Consider the following 25,736-nt stretch of genomic DNA (forward strand, 5'->3'; position numbering starts at 1 on the left):
CATGTCCATCTATAGATGAGTGGACAAAGAAGAAGTAGTATGTATATAATGTAATATTATTTGGCCACAAAAAAGAATGAAATATTGTCATTTGCAACAACATGGATGCAGCTAGAGAGTATATACTAAGTGAAATAAGTCAGTAAGAGAAAGACAAACACCATATAATTTAACTCATATGTGGAATTTAAGAAACAAAACAAATGAGCAAAGGGGAAAAAAGAGAGTGGGAATGGGAGAAGATATTTGTAAATGATGTACCCATAAAGGGTTAGAATCCAAAATCTATAAAGAACTTAACAAAGTCAATACTCAAAAAATAAAAAATCCAGTTAAGGGCATTTTTTTGAAGAAGACATCCAGATGGCTAACAGATATATGAAAGATGTCAAACATTTCTCATCATCAGGGAAATAAAAATCAAAACTACAATGAGATATCCCCTCCCACCTGTCAGAATGTCTACAATCAACAACATAAGAAACCACAAGTGTTGGTAAGGCTGTAGACAAAAGGGAACCCTCCTGCACTGTTGGTGGGAATCCAAACTGGTAAAACCACTCTGGAAAACACTATAGAGTTTCCTCAAAAAAGTTAAAAGTAGAACTAGCCTAAGATCCATTACTAGTTATTTGCCAAACAAACAAACAAAATACAAAAACACTAAGTCAAAGGGATACATGCACCCCAATGTTTATAGCACCATTATTTACAATAGACAAATTGTGAAAGCAGCTCATGTCCATCTATAGATGAGTGGACAAAGAAGAAGTAGTATGTATATAATGTAATATTATTTGGCCACAAAAAAGAATGAAATATTGTCATTTGCAACAACATGGATGCAGCTAGAGAGTATATACTAAGTGAAATAAGTCAGTAAGAGAAAGACAAACACCATATAATTTAACTCATATGTGGAATTTAAGAAACAAAACAAATGAGCAAAGGGGAAAAAAGAGAGAGGGAGAGAGAGAGCGCGCGAGAAGAAAGATAAGCCAAGAAAAAGACTTAGTTGTTGGGAACAAACTGATGATTACCAGGCGGGAGGGGATTGAGGAGATGGGTGAAATAGGTGATGGGGATTAAGGAGTGCACTTGTCACGAGGAGCACAAGATAATGTGTGCAATTGTTGAATCACTACGCTGTACACACGAAATTAATATAACACTGTGTGTTAACTATACTGAAATTTAAAAATATATTTCTAAAAATAATAATATTAAGAATTCTCAAAACTCAACAGTAAGAAAAATTGAAAAATTAAACAAATACTAAATGAGAAAAAGTGCAAAGACAAGAATAGTCACATCACTTAGGAGGATATAAGATAGTAAATGAGCACATGAGAAAATGTTCAACATCATTAGCTATTAGGGAAATGCAAATTAAAACGATAATGACATGTCATTACATGCCTATGAGAATAGCTAAAATGAAAAAAATAGAGACAACAGCAAGTGCTGGCAGAGGATGCAGAGACAACCCCTCACACAGTGCTAGCAGGAATATAATACAGAATAGACCCTCTAGAAAGCATTTTGACTCTTTGTTTTTTTTTTAAAGCTACCCTACAACCTAGCAATTAACCTAGCAATTGCCCTCCTGAACATTTATCCCAGGGGATGAATGAAACTTAACGTTCACACAATAACCTGTACATGAATGTTCCCAGCAGCTTTATCCATAGTAGTCCAAAACTGGAAATAAACCAAATGGTTGTCAATGGATGAGTGGTTAACTGAACTATATAGTACATCTATACCATGGAATCTAACTCATCCTTAGAAAGGCACAACTAGTGATACATGCAACAACTTACGTGGATCTACACAGTGAAAGCACTAGGTTAAAAAAAAAAAAATAAGCAAAACCTAAAAGGTCATACACTGTATGATTCCCTATGTATAGCATTCTTGAAATAACAAAGTTACAGAGATGGATAATAGATTAGCAGTTCGGAAGGGGGTTTGTTAAGTAGGAGTGTAGGCAGAAGGGATGTGGGTGTGGCTGGAAAAGGTCTCCATGAAGGCTCCTTGCAGTGATGTAAATTCTATCTTCACTGTGTCAATGTGAATATCCTTGTTGTGATACTGTATCATAATTTTGCAAGATGTTACCATCAGAGGAAACTGGGTAAAAGGAACATGTAAATCTACCTCAAAATTAAAAAAATTAATCTCTCTGTATCTTCACAGAGTTTTCCAGCCACTACCCAACTTTTTTCCCATCTTTTATATCACAACTTCTCAAAAACACTGTATTCACTTCTCCTTTCTTTCTTTCTTGAACCCACGTCAACTAAGAGAAGAGTCATCTAGACTCTGACTAGACATCTGACTAGAGACTAGTCAGAGTCATCTCTGGTAACATCAAAGTTCCGGCCCTTTGTCAGGTTCTCAGCAGCCTTCCCTGCACTGCCTTCTTTTTTAGTCTCAGGGCTTGCTAAGGCTCTAGCTTTTCCTCATTCTCCTTTGCCGGCTCCTTCCACTCTTCCCACCTTCCACCTTAAGCCCACCCTCCCTAGAAGATCTCAGTCTTGGCTTTAAACACTGACAACTCTCTGAAGATGTCTGTCTTCTGACCCAACTAGCTCCGAATGAGTCTCCCACCCACAGTGTCCTCTGTACCCTGGCTCAGCACTGCCCAGTGCCTCTGCTCTTGTTCAGCTCAGTTCCTAACTCAGTTCCTGAGTCACAAAGGGCTCTGCTCACCCAGAGGTCTCTCTTTTTATCTTACCTTTCTCATTCATTTCTACCAAATCCCGCGGCTTGCACCTGGTCATTAATTTTCATGTGGATGGCTGGAACACTCCAGTTCCACAGTCTTTCCTCTGAGGGGACCCCAAAACCCCAAACCATGGACCACTCTCTTGGAACACCTTCCAACACTCCAGTCCACAGTCTGTTCTCTGAGGATCCCAACATCCCATCCCACTACCCATCCTCTCGGAATCCCCCCCGCCCCCAGTATCCCAGGCCATAGCCCATCCTCTGGAAGGACTCTCTGAACATCCTAGATCATGGACTAATCTCTGGGAACAACCCCCAGAACCCCAGTCTGTCGCTGCACTTTTCTGGGACCCACAGTCTCAGTCTGGCCTCTCCCCACGGAGCCCAATATGTCTGACCTACAGAGGGATGCCTGGGACTCACCTCTGAAGACTCCACAGAACCTGCCCTGAGCATTGGGCTGAGCTCAGACTGGGAGAGACATCTGCAGTCAGCAGAAGAAGGGCTGCACCCCTGAGACCCTGGGTGCAGTTGTGTCCTGAGCAGGAATAGAGATGGGAGAGCCACTATGTGAGGTCTGAGTGGTAACAGAGGGGCAGTGCTCCACTATCCCTCCACTATGGCTGAGCCCAGGCCTTTACTTCTGAGTAAGATTCATACCAAAGTGACCAACTTGCCACCAACTTTTAGAAAAATATAGATATTATGACTGATATTTCAAACTCCATGGAATGTTCCTATCTTCCTACCTGGTCCTGAATCTGTCTGTCCTCTGACTCTGCTTCCCTCCCCAACAGTCTTGTAGCTGTGCTTCCCCATCCCTCCAGGTCCTGTAAGAGCTCTGCCCACCTAGGCCCCTCCTGCTAAGGGCTTGGTCTGTCCTGCTGCAGACTTGACACCCTACCCATGCCTTGCCTGAACACATAGCTGAAGCTAACCAACCCTGCTTTGGGTTGTGCTGTTTGGTCTTGCTGCTCCTCCTGCAAGTGTGTTCACAGCATGGAGAGGAGCTAGCTTATTGAGAGGACAGGTCTGGGTTACAAGAGTGGCCAGAGGCCAAGGCTCAGTGCACAGGGCAGAGCACCAGACACCGGCTCCAACACCTGTCCTTACTGAGGAGTAAATGGAATTGTGCCTTTGGCCCCTTCTCAGCATGGTCCAGCAGTTGTTAGTTGCTCTAACTCTGACCTGAGAAAATGACCAGACAATTGAGGTGATGTAACAAGGGAAGGTGGGGGATACATGTGAGCTGTGTTCCCAGATGCTAAAGCCAGGCCTGGGCACCCCCCAGCTCCTTCTGATGGTTCTTGACAGCATAAGTTGGCTGGAGGTTTGTAGGCATGGTGGGGTTTGCTGGCATTATGGATCAGAGCTCAGGTTTGGTGCAAATGGGCCGGCAAAGACATGAGGGACAGGAAGCATGAGTATGACCGAGATCCCGAGAACCTGCCCTCAGTGCCCCTCAGTCCAGCAAGCTGCACCTAAACTGTCTCTTTGGCGCACTGTGTTTCCTCCTGTTCTGAGGATTAGGTGCTGTCCCCTACACAGGCGTGCCAATTAAAAAAACTGAATTACTGAATGAAGACCAACACGCTGGTTTTACAGTAGCGCATAAATCAGCAGCAGCAATATACATCATTTGGAATACAGTAACTTCGGAAATTTTAAGGGCACTTTTCTTCAAGTTCTTTATTTTGTTTTTAAGATTTTATTTATTTATTTGACAGACAGAATTACAGGTAGACTGAGAGGCAGGCAGAAAGAGAGGAAGGGAAGCAGGCTCCCTGCTGAGCAGAGAGCCTGATATGGGGCTTTATCCCAGGACCCTGGAATCAGGACCTGAGCCAAAGGCAGAGGCTTTAACCCACTGAGCCACCCAGGCGCCCCTCTTCAAGTTCTTTAGTCACTTGACATTACACAATAATGAAAAGAGAAGAAAAATGTATATTGGCTGCTGTGAAAATATTAAAAAGAAATCGCTTCACAGCTAATGCTTTCCTCTTGTGGGCAGTCTAAGGTCCGAAGAAAACACTCCAGTCATCTACCTTAAGCACTACTCAGTCCCAAAGCCTCGCAGTCACTTCAGAGCTGTCCAGGGGGCTGTGCCTCCAGGGGTGTGGCTGCCTCTGCCAGTAATGGGGGCGTTTGCAGGGTCGTGGCTACAGCTGCAGGGGGCTGGGGTAGGAGGATCTGAGTCTGCAGGGACGCGTCTGCCCGTGGGGGCGTGGCTACGTTGGAGGAGTCTGAGTCCGATGAATTTTCCCAGTTGATGAAGCTGGAAAAGTAACAGGCCCAGCCCCTGGGGGGAGAATGGGGCGTCAGCCTCCTTTTCAGCTCCCCCAGGAAAAAGCAGATGTGCCTCTGCCCCACGCCACACCAGCGCACAATGTGACCCTGTGTCCCTTCGGATAAGATTTGCAACATATGAATTTCCGTAGAAGCTTCTAGAACGCTCAACCCAACAGCATCGTCTGTTTCTTTCTTTCTTCCTTTCTTCCTTTCTTTATGCTCTGGTTTTAAATAGTCTCTTAGCCTATGACGATAGTTGTCCTTCCTGTGCTGTGCCCAGGGAAGGTAACAAGTGAGTTGTACTCAGAAGCACACCTAAGAGGCCTCCAGGGGCGATGCCACCCTGCTGCAGTCTGGAATTGGGCCGCCCTGGGCTGCCTCCTGCTCTGGACAAGACCCCTTACGCCAGCCCCCACGGCCAGCCGCCACGTGAGAAAGAGGCCGTCTCTTCTACCTTCACTTCAGGCTGTTCCCCTTACTCTTGTAGAAAGGAATTGCAGTGTTGTTGACTTTGGTCCAGCCTGCAAACCAGTTTGAAACGGTCCTTTGCCCCTCAAAAAACAGACTTGCGCTGGGGCGAGTCGTCACTACCGTCTCCTGTGGAGTGTGCCTCCTGCTTGGCAGTGCCCATCAGGTTAGGACACTGAAACCACAGCAGTGTGGCCAGAGCACCGACCTCACCACTGAGTGGCCCAAGAGGCCACTAAGTCCGGCCTCACAGCCCGCGGGACTGGCCACTTTGGTAGCACCAGAGCCTGGGCGACTTTATGAGAGGAGCCTGTTCTCTGAGGGTGCGGCCTGTGGGCGGCCCCAAGAGGCAAAGAAAATGCCTCCGCAAGGTGGTGCAGCCACCCACAGGAGTTAACCAGAGAGACTTTGTCTGTGGGGTTTCTTCCTGTATTTCCAATATATAGGAAAGATGGGAAAGTCTCCGAGTTCCTCTTCAGGCCATCTCCTCTGAGCCTCTAAGTCTCTAGGTTATCCTTTCCTTTCTCTGGCCTTACATGTCTCCATTGCAGGCCCAAATCCTCCCCACCACACCCCAACCCTCCCATCAACCCCATCCTCTCCCTGACGCCCTGGCGTTGAAAGGCTCTACTCCTCTCCTCTTTCCCAAGAGGCTTAGATCTCTCTGGTGGACAGTCAATACCCCAAGCTCCCCTCTGCAGCCTAGATCACTATGTGCAGCTGTCTTTTTGTCTCCCTGATGTCTCGAAGGTGCTCACAAACCCAGAGCCTGAGGGCTGTCCTCACCCTGCAGACCCTTTACCTAAGAAGTGCCCCCCAACTCCCCACCCCTGGGCTATGCAGCCATCTCCCAGTGGGTGATCTTTCCAAAATACACATCAGACCATATATGTCCTCTGTCTTAAAACACTTCCCAGGTGTCCCAGGGGTGGGCACTGCTGAATCTGCAGCCAGGGCTCTCCTTTCCTCCATAATTCGTGATGTTCCTCAAACCTGAGCTATCTTCAAAGGGGTCATGAATTTCTCAAAAAACAAAAACAGTATCAGCATTTGCATCAGTATAATAAAACTTACATTCCTAAATCACTTCCACTTTATATCTGATGTGAACAACTACACTCAAATGTTTGTAAACTAAATTGTGGTAACAAGCAGTTCTTGTACAGTCCTTTACAGTTTATCTAGAGCTTTCTTTCACCTCTGTTGTTTTTAATGAGATTTACTTCTCATTGGCAATTATGAGAGTTGGTATCACCAGAAGCATTCCCAGCCTCCACAAGTTCTGCCCCAGGAGCCTGAACACAGAGCTTTGCGTTCAAACTGAGCAAACTTCAGGGGTAGCATTTTCTAGGTGGTTTGTATTCAGGAGGTAACAACTGCCTACAACTGGTAACAGCCTCCTGGTTTGCTTTTCCTCAAAATCACTGCATATTGTGAACTTGACACATCCTGAAGTCACGGCTCAAAGGATCACCTGGGGACTTCACAAGCAGTCCTGTGTGGTGGACTGCTAGGCACCTGCTGAGCTCCTGGCCCAGGTCTGGGTCTGTAAACACAAAAATGTCCACACACAGGGAAGCTGGTGCTTAATATCCATATCCTTGGAAGGAACTAGCGACATGAAATCCATTTATTCCGCTGTGTGTGGCCAGAGTGGGAAAAAAGAGGCTCTGGGGGATTGAATGCCCCCCTCCCCCCGCATTCCATTGCACAGAAACGCCTGACTAGCGCTCACGTGTGTGAAGCCAGCGGCTGGGGCAGATGCCGCCCTGCAGTTCAAGCAGAACATTGTCCGTCTGAACACGTCCAAACTCCGCTCAATATCCCCATGGCCCACCCCAGAGTGACGGACCCTGCGAACCTGCCTCCTAGGGAGCTGCTCCCATCAAATCCGGAAAATGCTTGGTGTGGGAGTGCGCGCCCTGTGCTCATACCAACTACTCATTTTTCCCACAGACCTCCCTTGCTCCATAAAGTAACAACCGAAAACAGGATTATTAAAACCCTACCTGCTCCCCAGAATAGACAGGTTAGGTTCCTCACCTCCTGTTCCCCCACTGGCCTGAAGACTTGATCTTTCTCAACAAAAGTGAAGTCGTAAGGTCCAAACTGATAGCTCCGGAAAGCCGAGTGGAGAGCAATACTCCGACTAAGAAAAAGTCTGCAGGCGCTGGACGTGGGCCTGGGCGCCCCGGGGGCGGGGCGAGCCCTTCTCCGCACCTCCCGGCCTGACCACGCCCACAGACGTCACAGGAGGCACTGCCCCCCGACCCGGGCAGCCCTTGGGTCTCAGAGAAGGGGGATCCCTCACCCCCTCACCCTTCACCCCGAGAGCTACAGGAGACTCAGGAAACGGAGAAAAAGGCTCTTGGTGAAAGGCCAGACCCTCTCTGAAAGTTGACAATGTCTGCCCGTTATGCCCAGTACAAGTTCTAGTGTATAGAATGTAGCCAAGTACAGGTTTTTCCTTATGAACAAGAATTTGGAAAACGTAAACTGCGTGACTATTTTGCCTTCTTTTTTCTCTTCTGCCTTTGAAGAGTTCTCAGCTATTGCTGATAAACCTGATCAGCACTCTTCGTTATTTTCTCTTTGCCTGTTCCTCTCCAGCCTAGGCCTGGGCCAATGTTCCATTTGTGGGAAGCTCACTCTTTCTCCCATACAACAGACACAAAGAGAAGTAAACACAGAGAGACTCAAACACACGCACAGACACATCAGATACACAGGCACACAAACTAAACACAGATACAGATAGGTACACACATAGACACACACACCACACAGACACTACACACACATAAACACAAATTGCATACACTCAGAAGGAAATGCAGGCATACATATAAACACACAAACATACACACAGAACAAAAACTGCACAGACACACACACAGACACACACATACCACAAGTATACACTATACACAGACATATTAACCACACACAGAAACAGGTCACACACAGAAACACACACAAAAATATAAACAGGCACATAGACACACATACCAACACACATGCACAGACACACACAAGACACACAGAGGCATACATAAACACATACACTACACACAGACACAGACACCCAGGCCTGCAATGCACCAGGCAGCTCAAGTGGGGCCTTAGCCCCCCAATCACTGCCCAAGGACTGACAGGAATTCAGAAGCTCCTAAGTCCTCCACCATGTAACAGACAAACCCCAAAAGTTGCCCTTCTGGGAAATGTCTAAACCTCTCTGGGAGAATGATTTCTTTATGGAGTCTGGCTACATTAGGTATATGGGAGGCATAGACTTGATAACAAACACATTGCAAAGGACAGGGTGTGGTCAGGTTACCCAGGAGCAGTTCCAAGGATCCAAAGAGCCTCTGGTCCTCCTGGAGCCTGTGCTCCTAGAGCACAGTCCAGGGCGGGCCACAACCACAAGAGAGCCCAAGTAGTCTGATATAAGGTCCGGTATGGCATTTCAGACCCCTTGTGTCAGATTACTGTACACATCGTGTGTAGACACAGCCCACATGTGCTGTGCCTGGTGACTCCATTCACGTGGGGCAGGGCACCTGTGGAGTTCGTGACCACAGCAGAAATGCAGATGCATCCACGCTCATCCGTGAGCCTGAGCATCCTCCTCAAACACTGCAAGAAACACAAATAAAGGAGAGAAAATGTCACAGGGAGCAGGGAGTATGAATGTGCAGGCCATCCTTACAGAATAATAGCCACACCTGGGGAGCCTTGGTGTGCAGGCCGACAGGTCCAAAGGAGGATTGTGAAGCACCAGGAGGGCAACTATGGCTGGCCAAACACATAGTTTACTAATGCCTGTGTTACTAATGTTCACCTGTGTTACTAACATTCACCTGCTGACTCAGCCTGGCCACCGGGCTGACTGCATCCTTCCTTCTTCTTCCTTCATCACAAGCCCCTAATGTTCTTTATGTAGCTGTTGAATGTTTGTGGTGGGATCAACTATCCCTGCTCCAGGAATGAGTGCATGCTGCCTAAATTATGGAAGAAATCCCACCCCTGCCAGGGATTGGCATCTACATGTCCCAACACACATGGCAACAAAGCCCACACAGAGCAGAATTCCATGCTGGACCAAGTTTTAAGCTCTCCATCTCTGGGCTCTTTAGTCATTGCTAACCCATCCTTTTGGTTGCTGAAGCCAGGTTCGATTAGGGATTCCAGCAGTTAAGAATGAGGATTGGATGGAGGTAATGTTGTTGGAAACTACAGCAAAATTCATAGTGCTGGTGCTGTACCATGGAGAGGTTCTGAATTTCTTCAGTCAGAAGTGACAGGGGACAGTCTCAGAAATGATGTGGTGATTCCTGAGCTGGGCAGGAACACTTCACCAAAATCTAACCATAGAGTCACTTTTCTCAGATGACTTGAGAAACTCCTGAGAGAAACTCCAAAATAGGAGCTATCTAAATGTTCTTAGCAAAGAGATGCATCATTGGAATCAGATTTAAAGGCTAAACAAAGGTGGCTCTTTCCAAGTATACAGTACTTGAATGTATAAATTCTGAAATACCTGAAATAAAATCCATTTGCTTATATGATGTAAGTAGCGGTGGGTTTTATATGGATGTGTGGATGTGCATATTTTATGTGTTTGTGGGTGACCCAGTGAAATGCCCTGGACTGCTTACCCTCAACAGACAGGTATGACTCAGAGCCACTTCCATCCCAGTCTTCCACTCCCACTTCACATGGAAATCTTCCTGCAGCTCCTCTTTGGAAATCCAACCTTCTCTCAGGGGTTGCTGTGATCACCCACTGTGCAAGCCTCTCTGGCCACCAGCCTTTGCCTGCTCTGACTGCATAGGCTGCACATCCTGTTCACGCACTGCTGCCCACAGATTGTTCCACTCAGCCCAGCCTCACTGACCCCTAAGAGATATAGGAGAGATGGGACACTGGCCAGACAGCCAGGGTAGATGTCTTCTGTCCAGCCAAGAGAGGGACCTGAGAAAGAAAAATCAAATGCAGACTTACATGGGTTCCTTTATCTACTGCTGTGTAACAAAGTAACAACGAAAATAACAACCATTTTATCATGCTCCCAGATGCCATGGGTCTGGAACTCAGGCACCATAGAAAGAGATCATCTGAGCCCCAGTAAAGTCAAGGTGGCACAAAGGACTGAAAGCAACTTGAGACTGGAGACTGGAAGCATCAGGAAGTGGCCTCACTCATTTCTATTGTGGGATTGCAGGCCCTACCATGTGGCTGCTGCCCTGATCCTTGGACTTCTTCACAGCATGGTAGCAGGGGCCCAAGGACAGGAAAAGCTGCCAGTTCCTTCATCCCTGTACCCAGGACTGGCAGGTATCACTGTCATCATACTCTACTGGTCAAGCAATCACAGAGGCCAGGTTCAAAGCATTCTTGATGGGAAAAATGTCAGAGAACATTAGAGCCATATTTTAAATCACCACCGACTGCATCCTAGCCAAGGATTCAGTCAGGGAACAATGAAGGCATGATGCAAACAATGGGAGGAATTCTAGCCTCCAAGTCTGCACTTTGAAGGCAATTTAAAATGTAATGAGCTGTGGAGCAATAGGAACTCATTGTTGGTGGAAATGCAAAACGGTGCAGTCACTTTGGAAGACAATTTGGCAGTTTCCCACAAAACTAAACATACTCTTGCCACATAATTCAGCAGTTGTATTCCTTACTATTTACCCAAGGGAGTTCAAAACTTACAGGCACAAAAACCTGCACACAGATGTTTATAGCAGCTTTGTTCATAACTGCCAAAACTTGGAAGGAAACAAGATGTCCCTCAGTGGACGAATGCATAAACAAACCATGGTATATTCAGACCATGGAATATTATTCAGCAGTAAAAATAAATAAATAAATAAATAAATAAATAAATAAGAGCTATCAAGTCATGAAAAGACATGAAGGAACCTTAAATTCATTGCTAAGTGAAAGAAACCAATCTAAAAAGATTCCAACCATATGATATTCTGGAAAAGGCAAAACTGTGAAGGCAATAAAAAGATCAGGGGTTTTGTGGGGAGAGGAAAAGGTAAGTAGAGTACAGAGGATTTTTAAGGTAGTAAAACTGTTCTGTGAAACTACAATGATAAATATGATAAATATATTGGTTGCAAAAAGTGTACTGTTAGGTCGGTGGGCTCCGGGAGTGCAGGAGGAGCAATAAAAATGACCGCCGGGTCCCACTGTCTTCCAGCCTCCTCCCTCACCTTTCCTTCACGCTTGACTCTCCTGCCAAAACGATGTATGCCCAGGTCACGTCTCCATAGGAAACAGATAAAAGACACCACCACCACCCCCCGCCCCGCCACCTCCCTCCCAGTGCCACTTCCCCCACTCCCCTTTCCGGAGTCAAGGAACCTCGCCCAAGGGTGCCCACCTCCTCCGGGCGCAACTTTCCTGGCTCCCCTTCTCCTGAGCCCTGAAACTTCGCGGGAGAGTGCCTTTAATAAATCTTGCCCTGCACCCACTTCACCTGGTGTCGTGTTTATCTCGCCTATAAAACCTTACATGTACCACTCTGGTGGGGGCAATGCATGTGTGGGAACAAGGCATATATGGGAAATCTCTGGACCTTCTGCTCAATTTTGCTATAAATATAAAATTGCTCTAATAAAAGTCTGTTTTTAATGGAAAGTGCTAGAAGAAAATTCATTATGTAGATTCCACGGTCTATGGAAACAAAAATCTTTGAAAAGTGGATGGGGTGGGGCCCACCAGGCATGGCTCTCTGTGGCTGAGAAGAGCCTGCTCCTCACACCTGCTCACCCATGAGGACAGTGTCCCTGAGTCTCCCCACCAGCAGTAGGTCTACCCTCCACTCCAGCCCTGGTAAGTCAGGGGGGCAATGCTGAGAGTCCTGTTCCTGTGCCGGCTCCACTAGGACCAGTGTGTTGACCACAGGTTTCCCTCTGCCCTGCCTTGAGACAGATGTTACTGCTTTGAGAAATTATGGTACCTCCAAGGGCTTCTTTCCAACCAAGCTAACTAAAGGAGGAGAGATAGCAAAGGGAACAAGGCAATGGTGCCTCCATTGGGCATGCATATGCACAGGAGAGTGTAAAGCTGGGACTGCGGTCATAGCAATGCTGTACAAGGAATTTCCCATGGACAATAGTGACATCAAATGCCTGTGGCCACTATGACATGCCAGCAAAACCAAGCACAGGAGGCCAGGGACCACTCTTGGCCCAGTGGGAGAGTTTACAGTGTGTGGTCCATGTTGCACACAGCAGAGTTCACCTGCCAACAGGCCAAAAGACCCCGCAGTGAAGCAGGGCTGGAGGAACCAGTTCTCAAGCCTTCTGATCTGCCTCTCCCCACCCCATGTTCCTGCACTTCAGCAGACAGCTCAGGCACCCACCTCATGCAGCCTGCAGCCAGGGAGGGGTGTCAGCATTGGGATATCTACCTGTACCTTCTGAGAGCAGTGCCAGGCTGTCCAGCCTGCAGGGTGATGGAATAACCAGGTATCCTGGGGTACTCCCATGGCCACTTTAGTCTCAGATGGGCTCCCTGTGTGTCGGAAGTCCCTTGGTTGGGGGACTTCTTCAGATCCACAAAGGGGAAGAGGTTCAGCGTGGGTGGCCCTGTGGTGGGAAGGACCTAGGGCTAATACCGTAGGAGTGGGTAATCCCTTGTGGCCTATTCCTGAGTGACTGTACAAGCCCTGGCCAGCCTGCCTGGCACCCTGGAGCTCTGGCAGGAAGGAAGCTAGGCTCTCAGGTCAACACACCCACAGAAGGAGCCATGGCCCTAGCCCCTCCATGCCCAGGACATATGCCCTTCTTACTGAGCCTATCAGGATTTCTAAGAGACATGTCCTAGCAGAGATCCTTGCTATAAAGTATTTACCTACAAAAATACAAATGATTAATCAGCCTTGTGAGTGCCAAAGCTTGAGGTGTACTGAGATTAAGAGCTAGGAAGGATCAGATCAGAAGACCCCAGGCCACAGAGCAGACTAAAACCCCAGGGGTCTCCCACTCCATGTTCCCTGCCTGGGCTAGCAGACGCAATGAGAAGGGGGCCCCAACTCCAGTGCCTGGCCCCAGATGTGAATAGCCAGCATGTAGAAACCTAGTTGCCCATACCTCAGACTTCTCCATTCTCTTCCACTATCCCTAAATTAAAGTATCTTGGCTAGTTTTGCAAGTCAAAACAATTTACCTGTACATAGACTTAGGAAGCTTTGTCTGGAATTACCTAGATTTCTAGTCAACCCAGATGTTTCTAGTTAACAACCTCAAAAGCCAGTGGTCCCCTTGATGCTGGACAGTATTCCATGCTGACGAAATGAATAACCACCTTAGTGTTCATTGTTGAGTACCTGTCAGCCAGGTACTGCTTCCACGTTCTCTAGTGCTCAAACAGCCACTGGGGAGATTGTCACCACTTGTAGACGATGAGTTGTATCTTTCAGAAGTGGACCTGTCTGAATTGGGCCCCATGTCCAGCAACAACACAGAGCCAGCAGTCACTCCTGCAGTCATGGATCACGTGGCAGAGCAGGGACTACCTGTAATACAACCACCCTGCACTGCTGTGCAGTAGTATAGTACTACTGTGTGTATACTGTATGTATACTGTGGTATAGTAGGTACTGCTGGGTTGTCCAGAGCTGGGACAAGCTCAAGAAAACCAATTCCAGCTCCTGAAGTTTGTACTTGGGATCTGAAGGATGGAGCGTACCAAGTGAATAAACTCCGAGCAAAGCAGATGGCCATTTGGTTGTATGGAGGGCAGACAAGTTCAAACAGAGGCATGAGAGGCTGGCAGCCCATGAGCAAGCACTAGGAAGGGGAGGCTATCAGACCCCAGGGGACAATACTGGAGGTGGTCTATGCTAAGAAATTCAAAAGAATTTGTCAGGGATTCTAAAGGTGAACACTAGTGTCAGGCACCATATTAAGTTTTTATAAATTTAACAGAGGCAGCTTCATACGCATTGTAAATGTGTATCTGCTACTTTTATTGGTAGAAAAACACACGAGGGGCACCTGGGTGGCTCAGTGAATTAAGTCTCTGCCTTCAGCTCGGGTCATGATCTCAGGGTCCTGGGATAGAGCCCCGAATCGGGCTTTCTGCTCAGCGGGGAGCCTGCTTTCCCCTCTCTCTCTGCCTGCTGCTCTGCCTACTTGTGATCTCTCTCTCTCTCCCTCTGTGAAATAAATAAATAAAATATTTTAAAAAAAGAAAGAAAGAAAAACACACGATACATCACACCATCTAATTGCCTCTGCAGGGATTAATCCACAATTCAAAATGTTAATGGAACCTGCTAATAAAATTAAGGAATCTTCATCAGTGCTGAAGACTTCCACTCTTAGCACAGTTTGGGTCTGTCTTTCCCACAATTTATGTTTCCATAGGTTCTGCCACACTAATTTCAGTCTGCCAAAATGAACCATAACTTCAGGCCGCATACATCGGGTAAGATTGAAGAGTTAAATTGAAAAGGACAGGTAACTTAGAGACTGTCTTGGACAAAAATGAAGAAACTGTTACTATGAAAATCAAAGTCTTTTTTTTTTCCTTGAGTGGAAAAAATGTAGGAAACAGATAATCCCCCAGCATTTCTGAAGGTAAAGGAAAAGAGCTCCTAACAAGTAGGTCCCAGGTAATTGCTTCTGAACAATGTAAACACAACAGAGACAAAGCCTGGTAGGTGGAAGGCATGGCTGTCCAAGCTGTTTGCATTTCCCTGGACCACACTTCCAGTAATGACTTTGCAGTTCCCTCCTCTGCAGCAGTTTGACTCAGAACGCTTTTTCATTCAGTAATTTTTATCTAGGTTCTATCTATCAATAATTACCATATTTGAAATTAAAATTAAAATGTTTTAAAATATTCATTCATTTTTGGGGCTCCTGGGTGGCACAGCGGGTTAAAGCCTCTGCCTTCGGCTCGGGTCATGATCCCAGGGTCCTGGGATCAAGCCCCGCATCAGGCTCTCTGCTTGGCAGGGAGCCTGTTTCCTCTCTCTCTCTCTCTCTCTGCCTGACTCTCTGCCTACTTGTAATCTCTATCTGTCAAATAAATAAATAAAATCTTTAAAAAATATATTCATTCATTTTTAAATAAAATAAGCCCATTACTTATTTTTCTTTTGAGATCTGAGAGAGTGAGAAAAAGAGCGAGTGAGTACAAGTGGGAAGGGCAGATGGAAAGAGAATCCCAAACAGACTCCATGCTGAGGGTCGAGCCCAATGTGGGGCTTGATCCCACAACCCGAGTGGAACTGAGAGTCAGATGCCTAACCAACTGCACCACCCAAGTGTCCCAACAAACCCATTATTTATTAACATGAATACTATTCTGAAAAATTGTATTCCAAAATTAAAAACATTAGTGATTTTCTGAGAAGTAGCATTAAAATGTTTATTAATCTTTTTACTATTGGCTTATGAAAAGATAGTTGGAATCTCTTTTCTGTTTCTGCCATCCATATATTGCAATACAGTTTAGGTTGCGGGGTATGAAAAAAAATGTTGTTTCCTGCAGAAATATAGTTGGAAAGAGGAGGACCTCATGGGACACCATGAAAGGGAAATGGAGGGGTCCTTGAACAAGACTTTCAGAGCAGCTATTCTAGAGGCAAAAGATATTTGTCAGTCCACATGTTTGGGGGTTGGCCCACAGAATGTGGATTGAGGGACAGTTCAGTTATGAGCATAGGCCTTGCCTGTTTTCAACTGTTCTCTTGCCTTGGGTAGTCAGAAGAGCATGTGAAGAAGAGCCTGGCCCATCCCACTGTCTAAAGCCATTCAGCCAAAACTAGCCAATCCAGATATGTGAAAAAGAAATGTTGCATCTTGCATGCCACCAAATTTAGGAGTAGTTTGTTATGGAGCAAAAGGTGACTGATAGGGGCGCCTGGGTGGCTCAGTTGGTTGGACGACTGCCTTCGGCTCAGGTCGTGATCCTGGAGTCCCGGGATCTAGTCCCACATCGGGCTCCCAGCTCCATGGGGAGTCTGCTTCTCCCTCTGACCTTCTCCTCGCTCATGTTCTCTCTCACTGTCTCTCTCTCAAATAAATAAATAAAATCTTTAAAAAAAAAAAAAAAAGGGTGACTGATAACAAAAAGGTTGGTGATTTGAAAAACGCCTCAGATTATAGAGATTTTGAGCCAAGGTAAAAAAAAGATTAACCTGGGCATTCACAAATTTGGTCATAGATAAATTCCCAGAAACTTTTTCTTTGGATTTTCTAATGCAAAACATTGTGTCCCTGAATAAAGAAATAACCCCTCAACATAAACATCTTTTGCCTTCATCCAGTTTACCTCAAGTTTGAGCATACCAGGCCTGTTGGCCAACTTTCCTATCCTATTCCCAGTCTTTCCCTTTGCAGAGAACTTGCCATTCACACAATTCTAGAACATGCAGCTCTCAAATCCTATCCCATGGCCAACTGGACCAGAAACACACCCCCTGGCCCCAGACCAATGGGATGGGAACCAGGACAGGCAGGAGTGGAGGACAGGGGAACAGATCCTGAAGGCTCCTGGTCTTCAGATCCCAACACCAGCCACTCCCTTTGGAATGTTCCCATTCTTTTACCCATTCCTCCTTTGTCACTGGAATGGATTTTTTTTTTTTTAATAAAAATGCATAAACTAGATTGGAATGGCTTTAACTAATGCTCTATCCAAAACTATTTTTTGGATGTAGCACATCCACCAGTGCTAGTCTAACCAGATAAGACTCAGCTTACAATTTTATGACAGATGTTTTATTTATGGGGAATTAAAATTTAGAGATATACAGGACACAAACATTATATATAGTATACTTTCTATGATAGATATTGCTCACAGAAAGGCCTCAATTCAAGTTACATACTGCATATGCTAAAATGTGCACCTGGGGAGAAGAGGGAGATCAACTTTTGTTTTGGTTTTGGTTTAAATAACCTCTAGATGCATTAAGTAATACTGATCATTTAATGTTCAAAAAACTTTTAATAAACAAATTCAGGGTAATATTAATTGAAATATTTATAATATGATTTAATCATTACACAGGATTTCCAATGTACAATCAAGACAATGCACAACACTTGAAGAAAAAAGAAATAAAAACAATCTATTGCACCCACAAGTAAAAAGGCTTTTTATTCATTTTGGGGATGCTGCAATTCAGTATTTATATAAACATTTACACATTGTAGTAAACACAGAAGTCCTACATGTAATGCAGCATTATAGGTAAGACCCTTTTAAGTCTCAAAAATAAATGTTAGTGTCCACATAGTCCCCCCATGTGCAAGGCTGATTTCCCAATCATTATTCCATTCATTGTTCAATCATGAGTGATCAGTCACCCTGCCCACCCCCATGCATTTTAGAGACCTAATATTTCTCATCAAACACACTACCTCCTGTACTCTAGTCTGCAGCACCCTGCCTCCTTGCTTAGTCTCCTGGTGGCTTGTGATGAATGGCATTTCTCCATCTCAGTGTCCTGTTAAATAATCCTGTGTAGAGTCTGAAGCAAATGAATCCACATCCTCATTCTCTGAGTCGTCACTGCTGTCATCGGCAGCTGGCTCTCCTGTAAGGGCTATGCGAGCATAATCATCTGTGTCTATCGATTTGCAAAAGTGGATGGCATATTTTAATTTCTCCTCCAGCACCTGCTTACAGGAATATCTAGGCAACTTCAGCAAAAAGAAGCAGGTGTAGGACTCAGGAAGGAAGTGGTCAGGAGGGTTGTATTTATCCAATACCTGTTGATGAAAAAGATGTTAAATAATCAGAGACTATGTACAAGGACAGGTAGAACTGTTAATCTATTTTATTATGTTCATTAGACTCCTTACTCTCACAAAAATCATAATATTTTTGGTTAAGAATAATGAAGTATCAGAAAACAAATACTCTAGCCCATTTTAGAAATTAAAAGGAGCAACTCAGTAATTCCTAGGACTTATAGTTAAGAATAGTAATTGGTTACTGTGGCAATTACTTTTGACAAATCAGTGCTGAGAACAGGGTCTGGCACAAGGCAGGCAGAAGACACAGGCTCAGCACGCACCCACATGGGGAATTCTCCTTAAACCCATTAGCCCCTTTTGACTTCTACAGATAAAACACTATAAAGCCAGCAAGAATTCTGGACCCAGAAATTACCTACTTTTGGAGAGAAAAACTACATGTTGGTCTCAAAGATCTCTCTGGCACATGACTTCTATTGCAACCCCAGTCAGAGACTGGAGTCAGGCTGTGCTCAGGAAGGAGCCCATCCCCAAATCCTTTCAAATATGGAGGAAGAAAGGATGCTCCACCCTAATCTGCCCCTCCGGGAAGTCCCCCATCCCCATGGTATTGCTACATGGAAAATCACACTTGTTGCCTCAGGATAGAGGAGGGAGGGGGGATTACATCACTTTACCCCATGACTCAGCAGATAAACAAAGCCTGTTTCTGACCATTGGACCACAGAGTTAGAACTCAAAGCAAAACTCTTGTTCTCAATCTGATGGGTGCTCTTTATTTTTCCCAATACGCAACATTACTTAATTCAACCAAAGAATCAAATATATGTTTTAAAAGACATGTGTGCTCAAAATCTCAAATATGCTGACATAATAGCACTATCTTCCGGTGGTGGCCAGATAAATTTTCCAGAAGTAGAAAGTAAGATTTAAAATCTATAGTCATGAAATTTTGAGCAATCAAATCAAAGAAGTTGTGGCGTGTGCTTTTTATTATTTCCAGGAAGAAGGAAAAAACCACGTTAACACAAGAGTCCCATTTTCTAATGAGCTGTAGGATCATGTGCAAGGAGCATAACCCTACAGCTGACACCACAAGATATACAGGAATCACACCTGGATGACGAAGTCTCTGCCCCGGAAGTCGGCGATGGTCCTGGGCAGTCTTGTCCGACCCCACACAAAGCGAAGGAAGAGGGAGCGCTCTGTGTTGGAGAAGGACTCCATCACCTCCCAGAACCACTGGATCAGGGATGCAGAAGGCTCGATTCCTTTGTAGGTAGCCACTGACTTTAGGAGATGCAGAGGGATATCTGGGCTGCCACATACCTGCAGAAGGACATACCGTCAGGGCTGGCTGACACTTCTGACTTTTCGCTTCAGTATAGAGTCAATCCCTCTTCCTACCAAGGCTTGTTTCAGGCAGGATGTACGTGAGAGCCAGAGTGGACAGTTGGGGGGTTGGGTCCCATGTGTTCGGGTGGATGTGTACTTGACCCTGTGCTCCACCCTGGTGTGGGATGGGAGCTGCAAGGAAAGGAAGGACATAGGCCGGGAACACCCATTTTTCAAACATGTTTTCACCTCATCTACCAGGCATAAGCATATTTCAGATGTAAATTAAGTGCAAGATTTAACTGAGAAATTAACTAGCGGCACTGATTTAGTGGCTCGATATGAAAAGGCAGGTGTAGGGCAGCAGCTTTCAGGGGCATACCATCGTCTCCAATTCATATCCAGTGAACAGAGAAAGAAGGGGGACAGGCACGACTCGGGCCATTCCCTCCCGAACAGCAGCCACCTGCTCATCAAATTCATGGAGTCTGAAAGAAAAAACTCACTTTGCATTTCTATCTTTGGTAATGTAGGTCTTGTCCTGCTCATAACAAGCCTTACCCCACAGATGACCAAGGCATGTAGCTCATAAAAATAGCATCACAGAGCTTCTCATAGACTGAGTTCACCTACACTGGCACATAGAGGATAATCTTAAAAACTACCTAGAGCTTCCAAGACACAATTCTTAATACTTATTGCATACCCAGGAAGGAGCCAGAATTAGATGTGCACCAGAAAACCAGGCTCCACAGCACCCACAGTAAGATCCCTCTGAAAGCAAATACTGTGCTCAGGGCCTTCATGACTGGTGAGTTAGGGCATAAGGCAGAAATGAATACAAAGGGACAGCATAGCACACTTGCCGGGACTACCCACAACCAGAACTCAGCAGGCAAAGCCCAGCCAATGTGCAATCTTACCAAGTACCTGGCCAGGTGCTTCTGGAGAACAAAGACTGTGTGGACTTGTAATGCCAGGTGGAAGGAGCAAGGAGCAGCAGAAGCTAGATGGGTGGCTTTGCTGAAGGCCAGGCAGGGGTGGGACCAGCCCTGACACAATGCTGCCCAGGAGAGCTCACAGAGGGGCATCTACAGGAGGGTACCCACAGGTCCTCTGAGTTCTGCCTGGAGAGCTCCCAAAACAGCACAATTCTAGCCACCTTGGTTTTCTAGTCAGAGCCAGGAATCTCAGACAAAAATAATGAATACTCTGATTTGGATTATAAAATAAGCTTTGATAACTATAGATGAGTAGTTGTTAGAACCAAGTCTACTAACATTTTACTGTATGGGATTTCTGAAAAATGCAGCCATCCAAGCAAACTATTTCCTATTTTTGCTATTTACTGAACCAAAACAGTAGAAGGCAGATGACCCCACCTGTAGTTTATTGCCAGCCGGACATACTCTGCACGGTTGTCCAGGGTGATGTGTGTATACTTAGAGCTCAGCTGGATGTCCTGGCCACTTGCACTTGGCACAGTGAAGGGCAGGCTCATTGCCTCAAACTCCTCTGAGGTGGCTTCATTGTCACGGATGTACATGAGCCCAGGGATAAAATCTTTATCAACCTTTCGAGGGAAAAAAGGGAGCCCACATGTTAAGCCCACATGTTACCCCACTTCTGACTGTAGTTCAGCCATGACGGCGCCTCAGTCTGCACTGGGTATACCTCAAGGCTGCTGATGCATTATAAATGCCAGAAAATAAGAGACCAGCAGTGAGAAAGCACTTCACACAGGGAGCTAAGGAAAAGAGCTTGTAATTCAAGGAAGTCCTTAAAATTAACCAACAGCCACTGGTTGGAGACAGATCCCCACCCTATAGTCGTAGTACCAAGGGAAGTATGGCCACAGGGAAGATGCTGGCTGTGGTCAGCCAGTCATGCTTCCCCACCTGAAAGCCAAAGCCACCACCCAGCCATTCACAAGCTCTGATCTTCCACAGGAAAATTGGGTGAATTTTCTTATCTGACAAGATTTCAAGTTGCAAAAGCACCACCAAACAGATGGTCTATCAAGTTCCAGAGGCAAACTGGCCTAACATCCACAGACCTTCTTTGCTACTAGAAAGCAGTCTGTAGCCAGGGGTGCCCCTTGCACTCTGTACCAAGTACACTAGGTGTCACATTTCCCCATCCCCACATTCCTGGTGGTTACCTCACTGAGGTCTGCAATGGTGAGGCTCATCCCAGCCAGTTGCTTCCAGACAGGCTCAGCCAGGTTGAGGCTCAGGGGACTCCCAGTCCGGATAGCGATGCCCAGTAACACACCTGCTCAGTCAAGGCACAAGTAACAGGAGATACTTGAAATTAATGATAAAACATATAGTTCAATTAACACCACAGAATAGCTCCACACTGGGCCTCAGTGCCTTCTAAACCAATGTTACCCAAATTCATGGAGACAGGTCCATCCTTAATACATTTTGTCCTGTTCTAAATTCATTGTTTCCTTTTGTTCCTACGGGCCTAGTTTCTAACTCTTCTATTTGTACCAATAAGTATAAGCCACACAGAGGCCAATCTCCATTCCTTTAAAACAGATGGAGTTTCTCAAGGAAGGTAGGCGCCGTACCTGGAGAGGAACAGGCAACAATAGGAGGACTCAGCATATATATTTAATGGAACAGGAGGGAGGGAATGACCAACTACCAAAACCCTTCAGATCTGACCCCAAGTTTCAGACACATTTAAGCTGCAGAAACATGGTATTTCAGATCCTTGATGCGCCAGACATTTTCTGACCCTTTGCACCTAGCCACTCACTGATGGTTGGCTCTACATGTCCCTGCACCTGCACAGTGAAAAAGTTAAAACCAAATACTCAAAATATTTGTCATTCCCAAGACAGAACAGACATTAAGTAACTGGGGCACACAAAGCCACATAATTGAGGCACCATGCCCGTGCAAGAAGGCTCACCCAGAAAGCGGAACATGTTGGTGTGTACGGGCGCCCTGGCAGCGGGGCTGAACAGGTAGCAGTCGCGGTTGGCCCCTGACTCATCTCTCCCATTGGGCGTCACGATCAGAAGTGGGGTGAGTCCATTCTGCAGTTCTTCACAGATCTCAGCTATGGACTCACTGTAGCCACCACCACAGTCATCCACAGATTCACCTTGAGGGAAAAGAGAGTCAGCAACACTTAGTCACAGCAGCATAGCCCTGCAGGGTGCAGCCAGATGAACTTCTCAGCTCCCCTGTAATAATGCCCACTGCACTACTGTCTGTGCTCAGACTGCCAATCCTCAGGACCACAGGCCTGCTAGTGCATGCAAGTTCTCACCCACAAATTTGACTTTCCAGACACGGTGGGGGAGGAGGAGGCTGTCGGGGCTAAATGAGCTCATCTTAGCACACATCTGCCCAAAGACAGACTTGGTCCCATCAGGGCCTGCTAGGCCGCCTTTACTCCTTGAACGTTTGACCTGGAGAGGAGAAAAGAAATAAATATGAAACAGCCACAGCAGCAGAAAGCACACAGCTACTATCTTCCACAGCTAACCAGCCCTGGGACATCTGTGGCAACAACGAGCCCTACAGCCTCTCCCCCATCTTGTTACCCTGGTCACCAGGGTAGAAGTCCAGCCAGCATTCTGCTGCTGGACCTAAAGAGCTGTCATGAGTGGAGCCCACAGTGAGGGGAAAGGAGTGTGAAACCAATCTTTGAGGTTCTCAGAGGGTTTGTGTCCTCAGGCCTCACAAACAAGGTGCTCGCTGGACAGCTGTGCTAATGGAAGCTGTGCTATCACGATGGAAGACACGGCCCCAGCTCACCAAATGCATGCAGCATGTTGCCACAGCATAGCACCCCTCACAACTGGTGGTATCTAAGTGAACATTCCCTCGAGAAAATATAGACCTCGGTTGGCCATTCACATGGGTGCAGCCCATGTGATCAGTAACTATAATATGATTCACCCTCACACTTCATAACTTTAACCACGGCCAACCACTTTACCACACTGCCTCGGCCTCCATGAATAGGATGCCAGCAACCCCAAAAGCAGCCCTCCTTAGAAGACTATCAGGACTCTGAGCTTCAAACCAAATGGCTGAGACCAAACCTGGAGGCACCATGTCATCCAAAACAGAATCTTCCTCCCCTCCCTTACTCATCTGCATGTATCCTACTCCAACCCTTGGGGGTCAATGCACCACCCCCCCAACTACAATCACTTTTTCTACCTGTATTTCTCACCCTAGGCTAAGATTTTCAAACAGATTAGACCAAGAGCTCTCAAGGCCCTCACCTAGTAGGGGCTCAGTAACCCTGCAGTTTTGTAGGCTACACAGTGCTTCAGAATCACTTTAGAAACTCAGTCTAAAATAATGGCAAAATGGAAAGTTAAGAAAAAATGTTCATGAAAATGCACTTTTCTGTTACCTCGTCCAGCTAAACTCTCACAATCCTTAACTTCTTAAGTAAGTTCTAGGCTGAGTTTAAATAGCAAATACTCACACACAAATAATCATAAACAAGACTTATGAATAATGACAATAATGAATTAGCTTCCTATGGAATGAAATGTGCAACATATTTGACTGTATGTTCACAAATGTGATTTCATTTAAACCTCACAGCAGTCCTTCAAAATCCCTGGAGGAAACTGAGCTACAGAAAGGAAGATGGATGTGTCCATCCATGAGAAACAAGATGCAGACCCATCTTCCTACTCTGAATGTCACATCATCTCCATTTACAATACCAATTAAACTGATGCTCTTGGCTCCTCTGAGGGAAATGGCTATGAGAACACAGCTATGACTCTGCAAGGACAAGCAGGCACCTGTGTACCTGTGGCTACTTCTGGACAATAGGAATAGAAGTCATTTTAATTGCCTTTAATCTGAATTTTCCAAATTTTCAGAAATGAGCATGCTCATTAATTCTGCAATAAATTTTAAATAAAAAATTTTTATGTACAGTGATATTCAGATTCTGTTATAAAACTAAATCATATTCAAACAAAACCCTCCAGGAACATGCCTATGTTTTACTGTCTCTAGAATACTCTGCACAGACAGTATGAGAATATCTACAATGGCATTCCCATGGGAGAAGGTGGATGCCAGTAGCAATCTGTGGCTACAGGACAGCTGACACCACCTTTCTGGATCAACTGGTATCTTGAGCTCAACTTGGATTCATGGAATACATCCCATTATCATCCTCCATTCTATTTTTGATTAAAAAAACAATTCTATTTTTGTGGAGGATCTTTCTAGCTTCAGGAGGAAGTATGAAATCTGAACTGCAAAGGACCTAACTCTCATACCAGAGGGCCCCAAGGTATACTAGAGCACCCATGGTATACTGCATTGAATGCTGTTTATGTGCATTTTAAAAATGCTAATATGAATTTGTCCTTTACCCATTCTATTTTTTCAAACATGTACTGAACATTTTTGACACAAATGCTGGAACATAAAGGCAAGAAGGAAAGAGGTGAAGAATGAAGAAGAATGCAAAATCAACATAAGAGAAAGACAGAAAATGAAGAATGCAAAATCAACATAAGAGAAAGACGGAAAAGGCATGTTTAACATAGGTTCCACATCACCAAGGCTCAATGATGCCAAAAGCCCGAGATCTGAATACCCATATCAGGCTGCTGTCCCTGGCTAGGCATCTCTGTGTGTGGCTGGGGCAGGCATATGATCTAGGAATGCCCAACCATCTGTGTTAGTTGAACTTTCCTCACTTATAAACTTCAGTGTTTAAGACCTAATAACATAGAACAAACCAAAATGATCCTCAAGGTGAGAAAATAAAAACTTTTTTTATAAACCTAATTAAACAGCCCATTTGTTTGTAGAGTGGGCTGACTGACTTCCAGCTTAGCATCAAAGAGTCTGACGTCAGTGAAGGGACTACTTCCATCAGTGTGGTCACATGTGTTCTCCAACAAATGACCAGAGTTTGTGTCTTAATTCAAAAATGCCCCCAAGAGCAACTCTAGAGAAATGTCTAGTCATGCAACCAACATCAGGGTAAAAATCATGTGTTAATATAAAGGAACAAAGAATTTGTTCTTAGTAACTCTCTGTTTCTGTTCCAAGAGGTGGGGCTATTTCATTTGCATGTTAAATGTCAAGTATACACAACATCATATTCAGTGGTGAAGTTCTGTTTTAGTTAATTTTTTAAACTGCTAAGTGTAGATACACA

At 45.4% G+C, this 25,736-nt stretch overlaps 2 protein-coding genes across 6 annotated transcripts in view; both read right to left on the bottom strand.

Annotated features, from left to right (window-relative positions):
* Window positions 1-7,683, bottom strand: part of OCA2 (OCA2 melanosomal transmembrane protein) — a 415,724-nt gene extending 408,041 nt beyond the window's left edge. Inside the window, exons 1-2 of the mRNA XM_059372062.1 lie at window positions 7,534-7,683; window positions 3,157-3,271 (exon numbers count right to left, since the gene is read on the bottom strand). The gene's annotated coding sequence lies outside the window, so the exon portion shown is untranslated. The remainder of the gene's footprint in view (window positions 1-3,156; window positions 3,272-7,533) is intronic.
* A 9,752-nt stretch (window positions 7,684-17,435) lies between these two features.
* The window catches only part of HERC2 (HECT and RLD domain containing E3 ubiquitin protein ligase 2), a 239,496-nt gene continuing 231,195 nt past the window's right edge, over window positions 17,436-25,736 (bottom strand). For all 5 annotated transcript variants that reach the window (XM_059371738.1, XM_059371740.1, XM_059371741.1 and 2 more), the window contains exons 87-93: window positions 22,851-22,992; window positions 22,488-22,682; window positions 21,724-21,836; window positions 20,945-21,135; window positions 19,945-20,050; window positions 19,344-19,556; window positions 17,436-18,239 (exon numbers count right to left, since the gene is read on the bottom strand). In XM_059371738.1, coding sequence (XP_059227721.1) covers window positions 17,967-18,239; window positions 19,344-19,556; window positions 19,945-20,050; window positions 20,945-21,135; window positions 21,724-21,836; window positions 22,488-22,682; window positions 22,851-22,992 — 1,233 coding nt within the window. In that variant the 3' untranslated portion in view covers window positions 17,436-17,966. The remainder of the gene's footprint in view (window positions 18,240-19,343; window positions 19,557-19,944; window positions 20,051-20,944; window positions 21,136-21,723; window positions 21,837-22,487; window positions 22,683-22,850; window positions 22,993-25,736) is intronic.

This window comes from Mustela nigripes, chromosome 13 (assembly GCF_022355385.1).
Source record: "Mustela nigripes isolate SB6536 chromosome 13, MUSNIG.SB6536, whole genome shotgun sequence".
Taxonomy (NCBI): Eukaryota; Metazoa; Chordata; class Mammalia; order Carnivora; family Mustelidae; genus Mustela; species Mustela nigripes.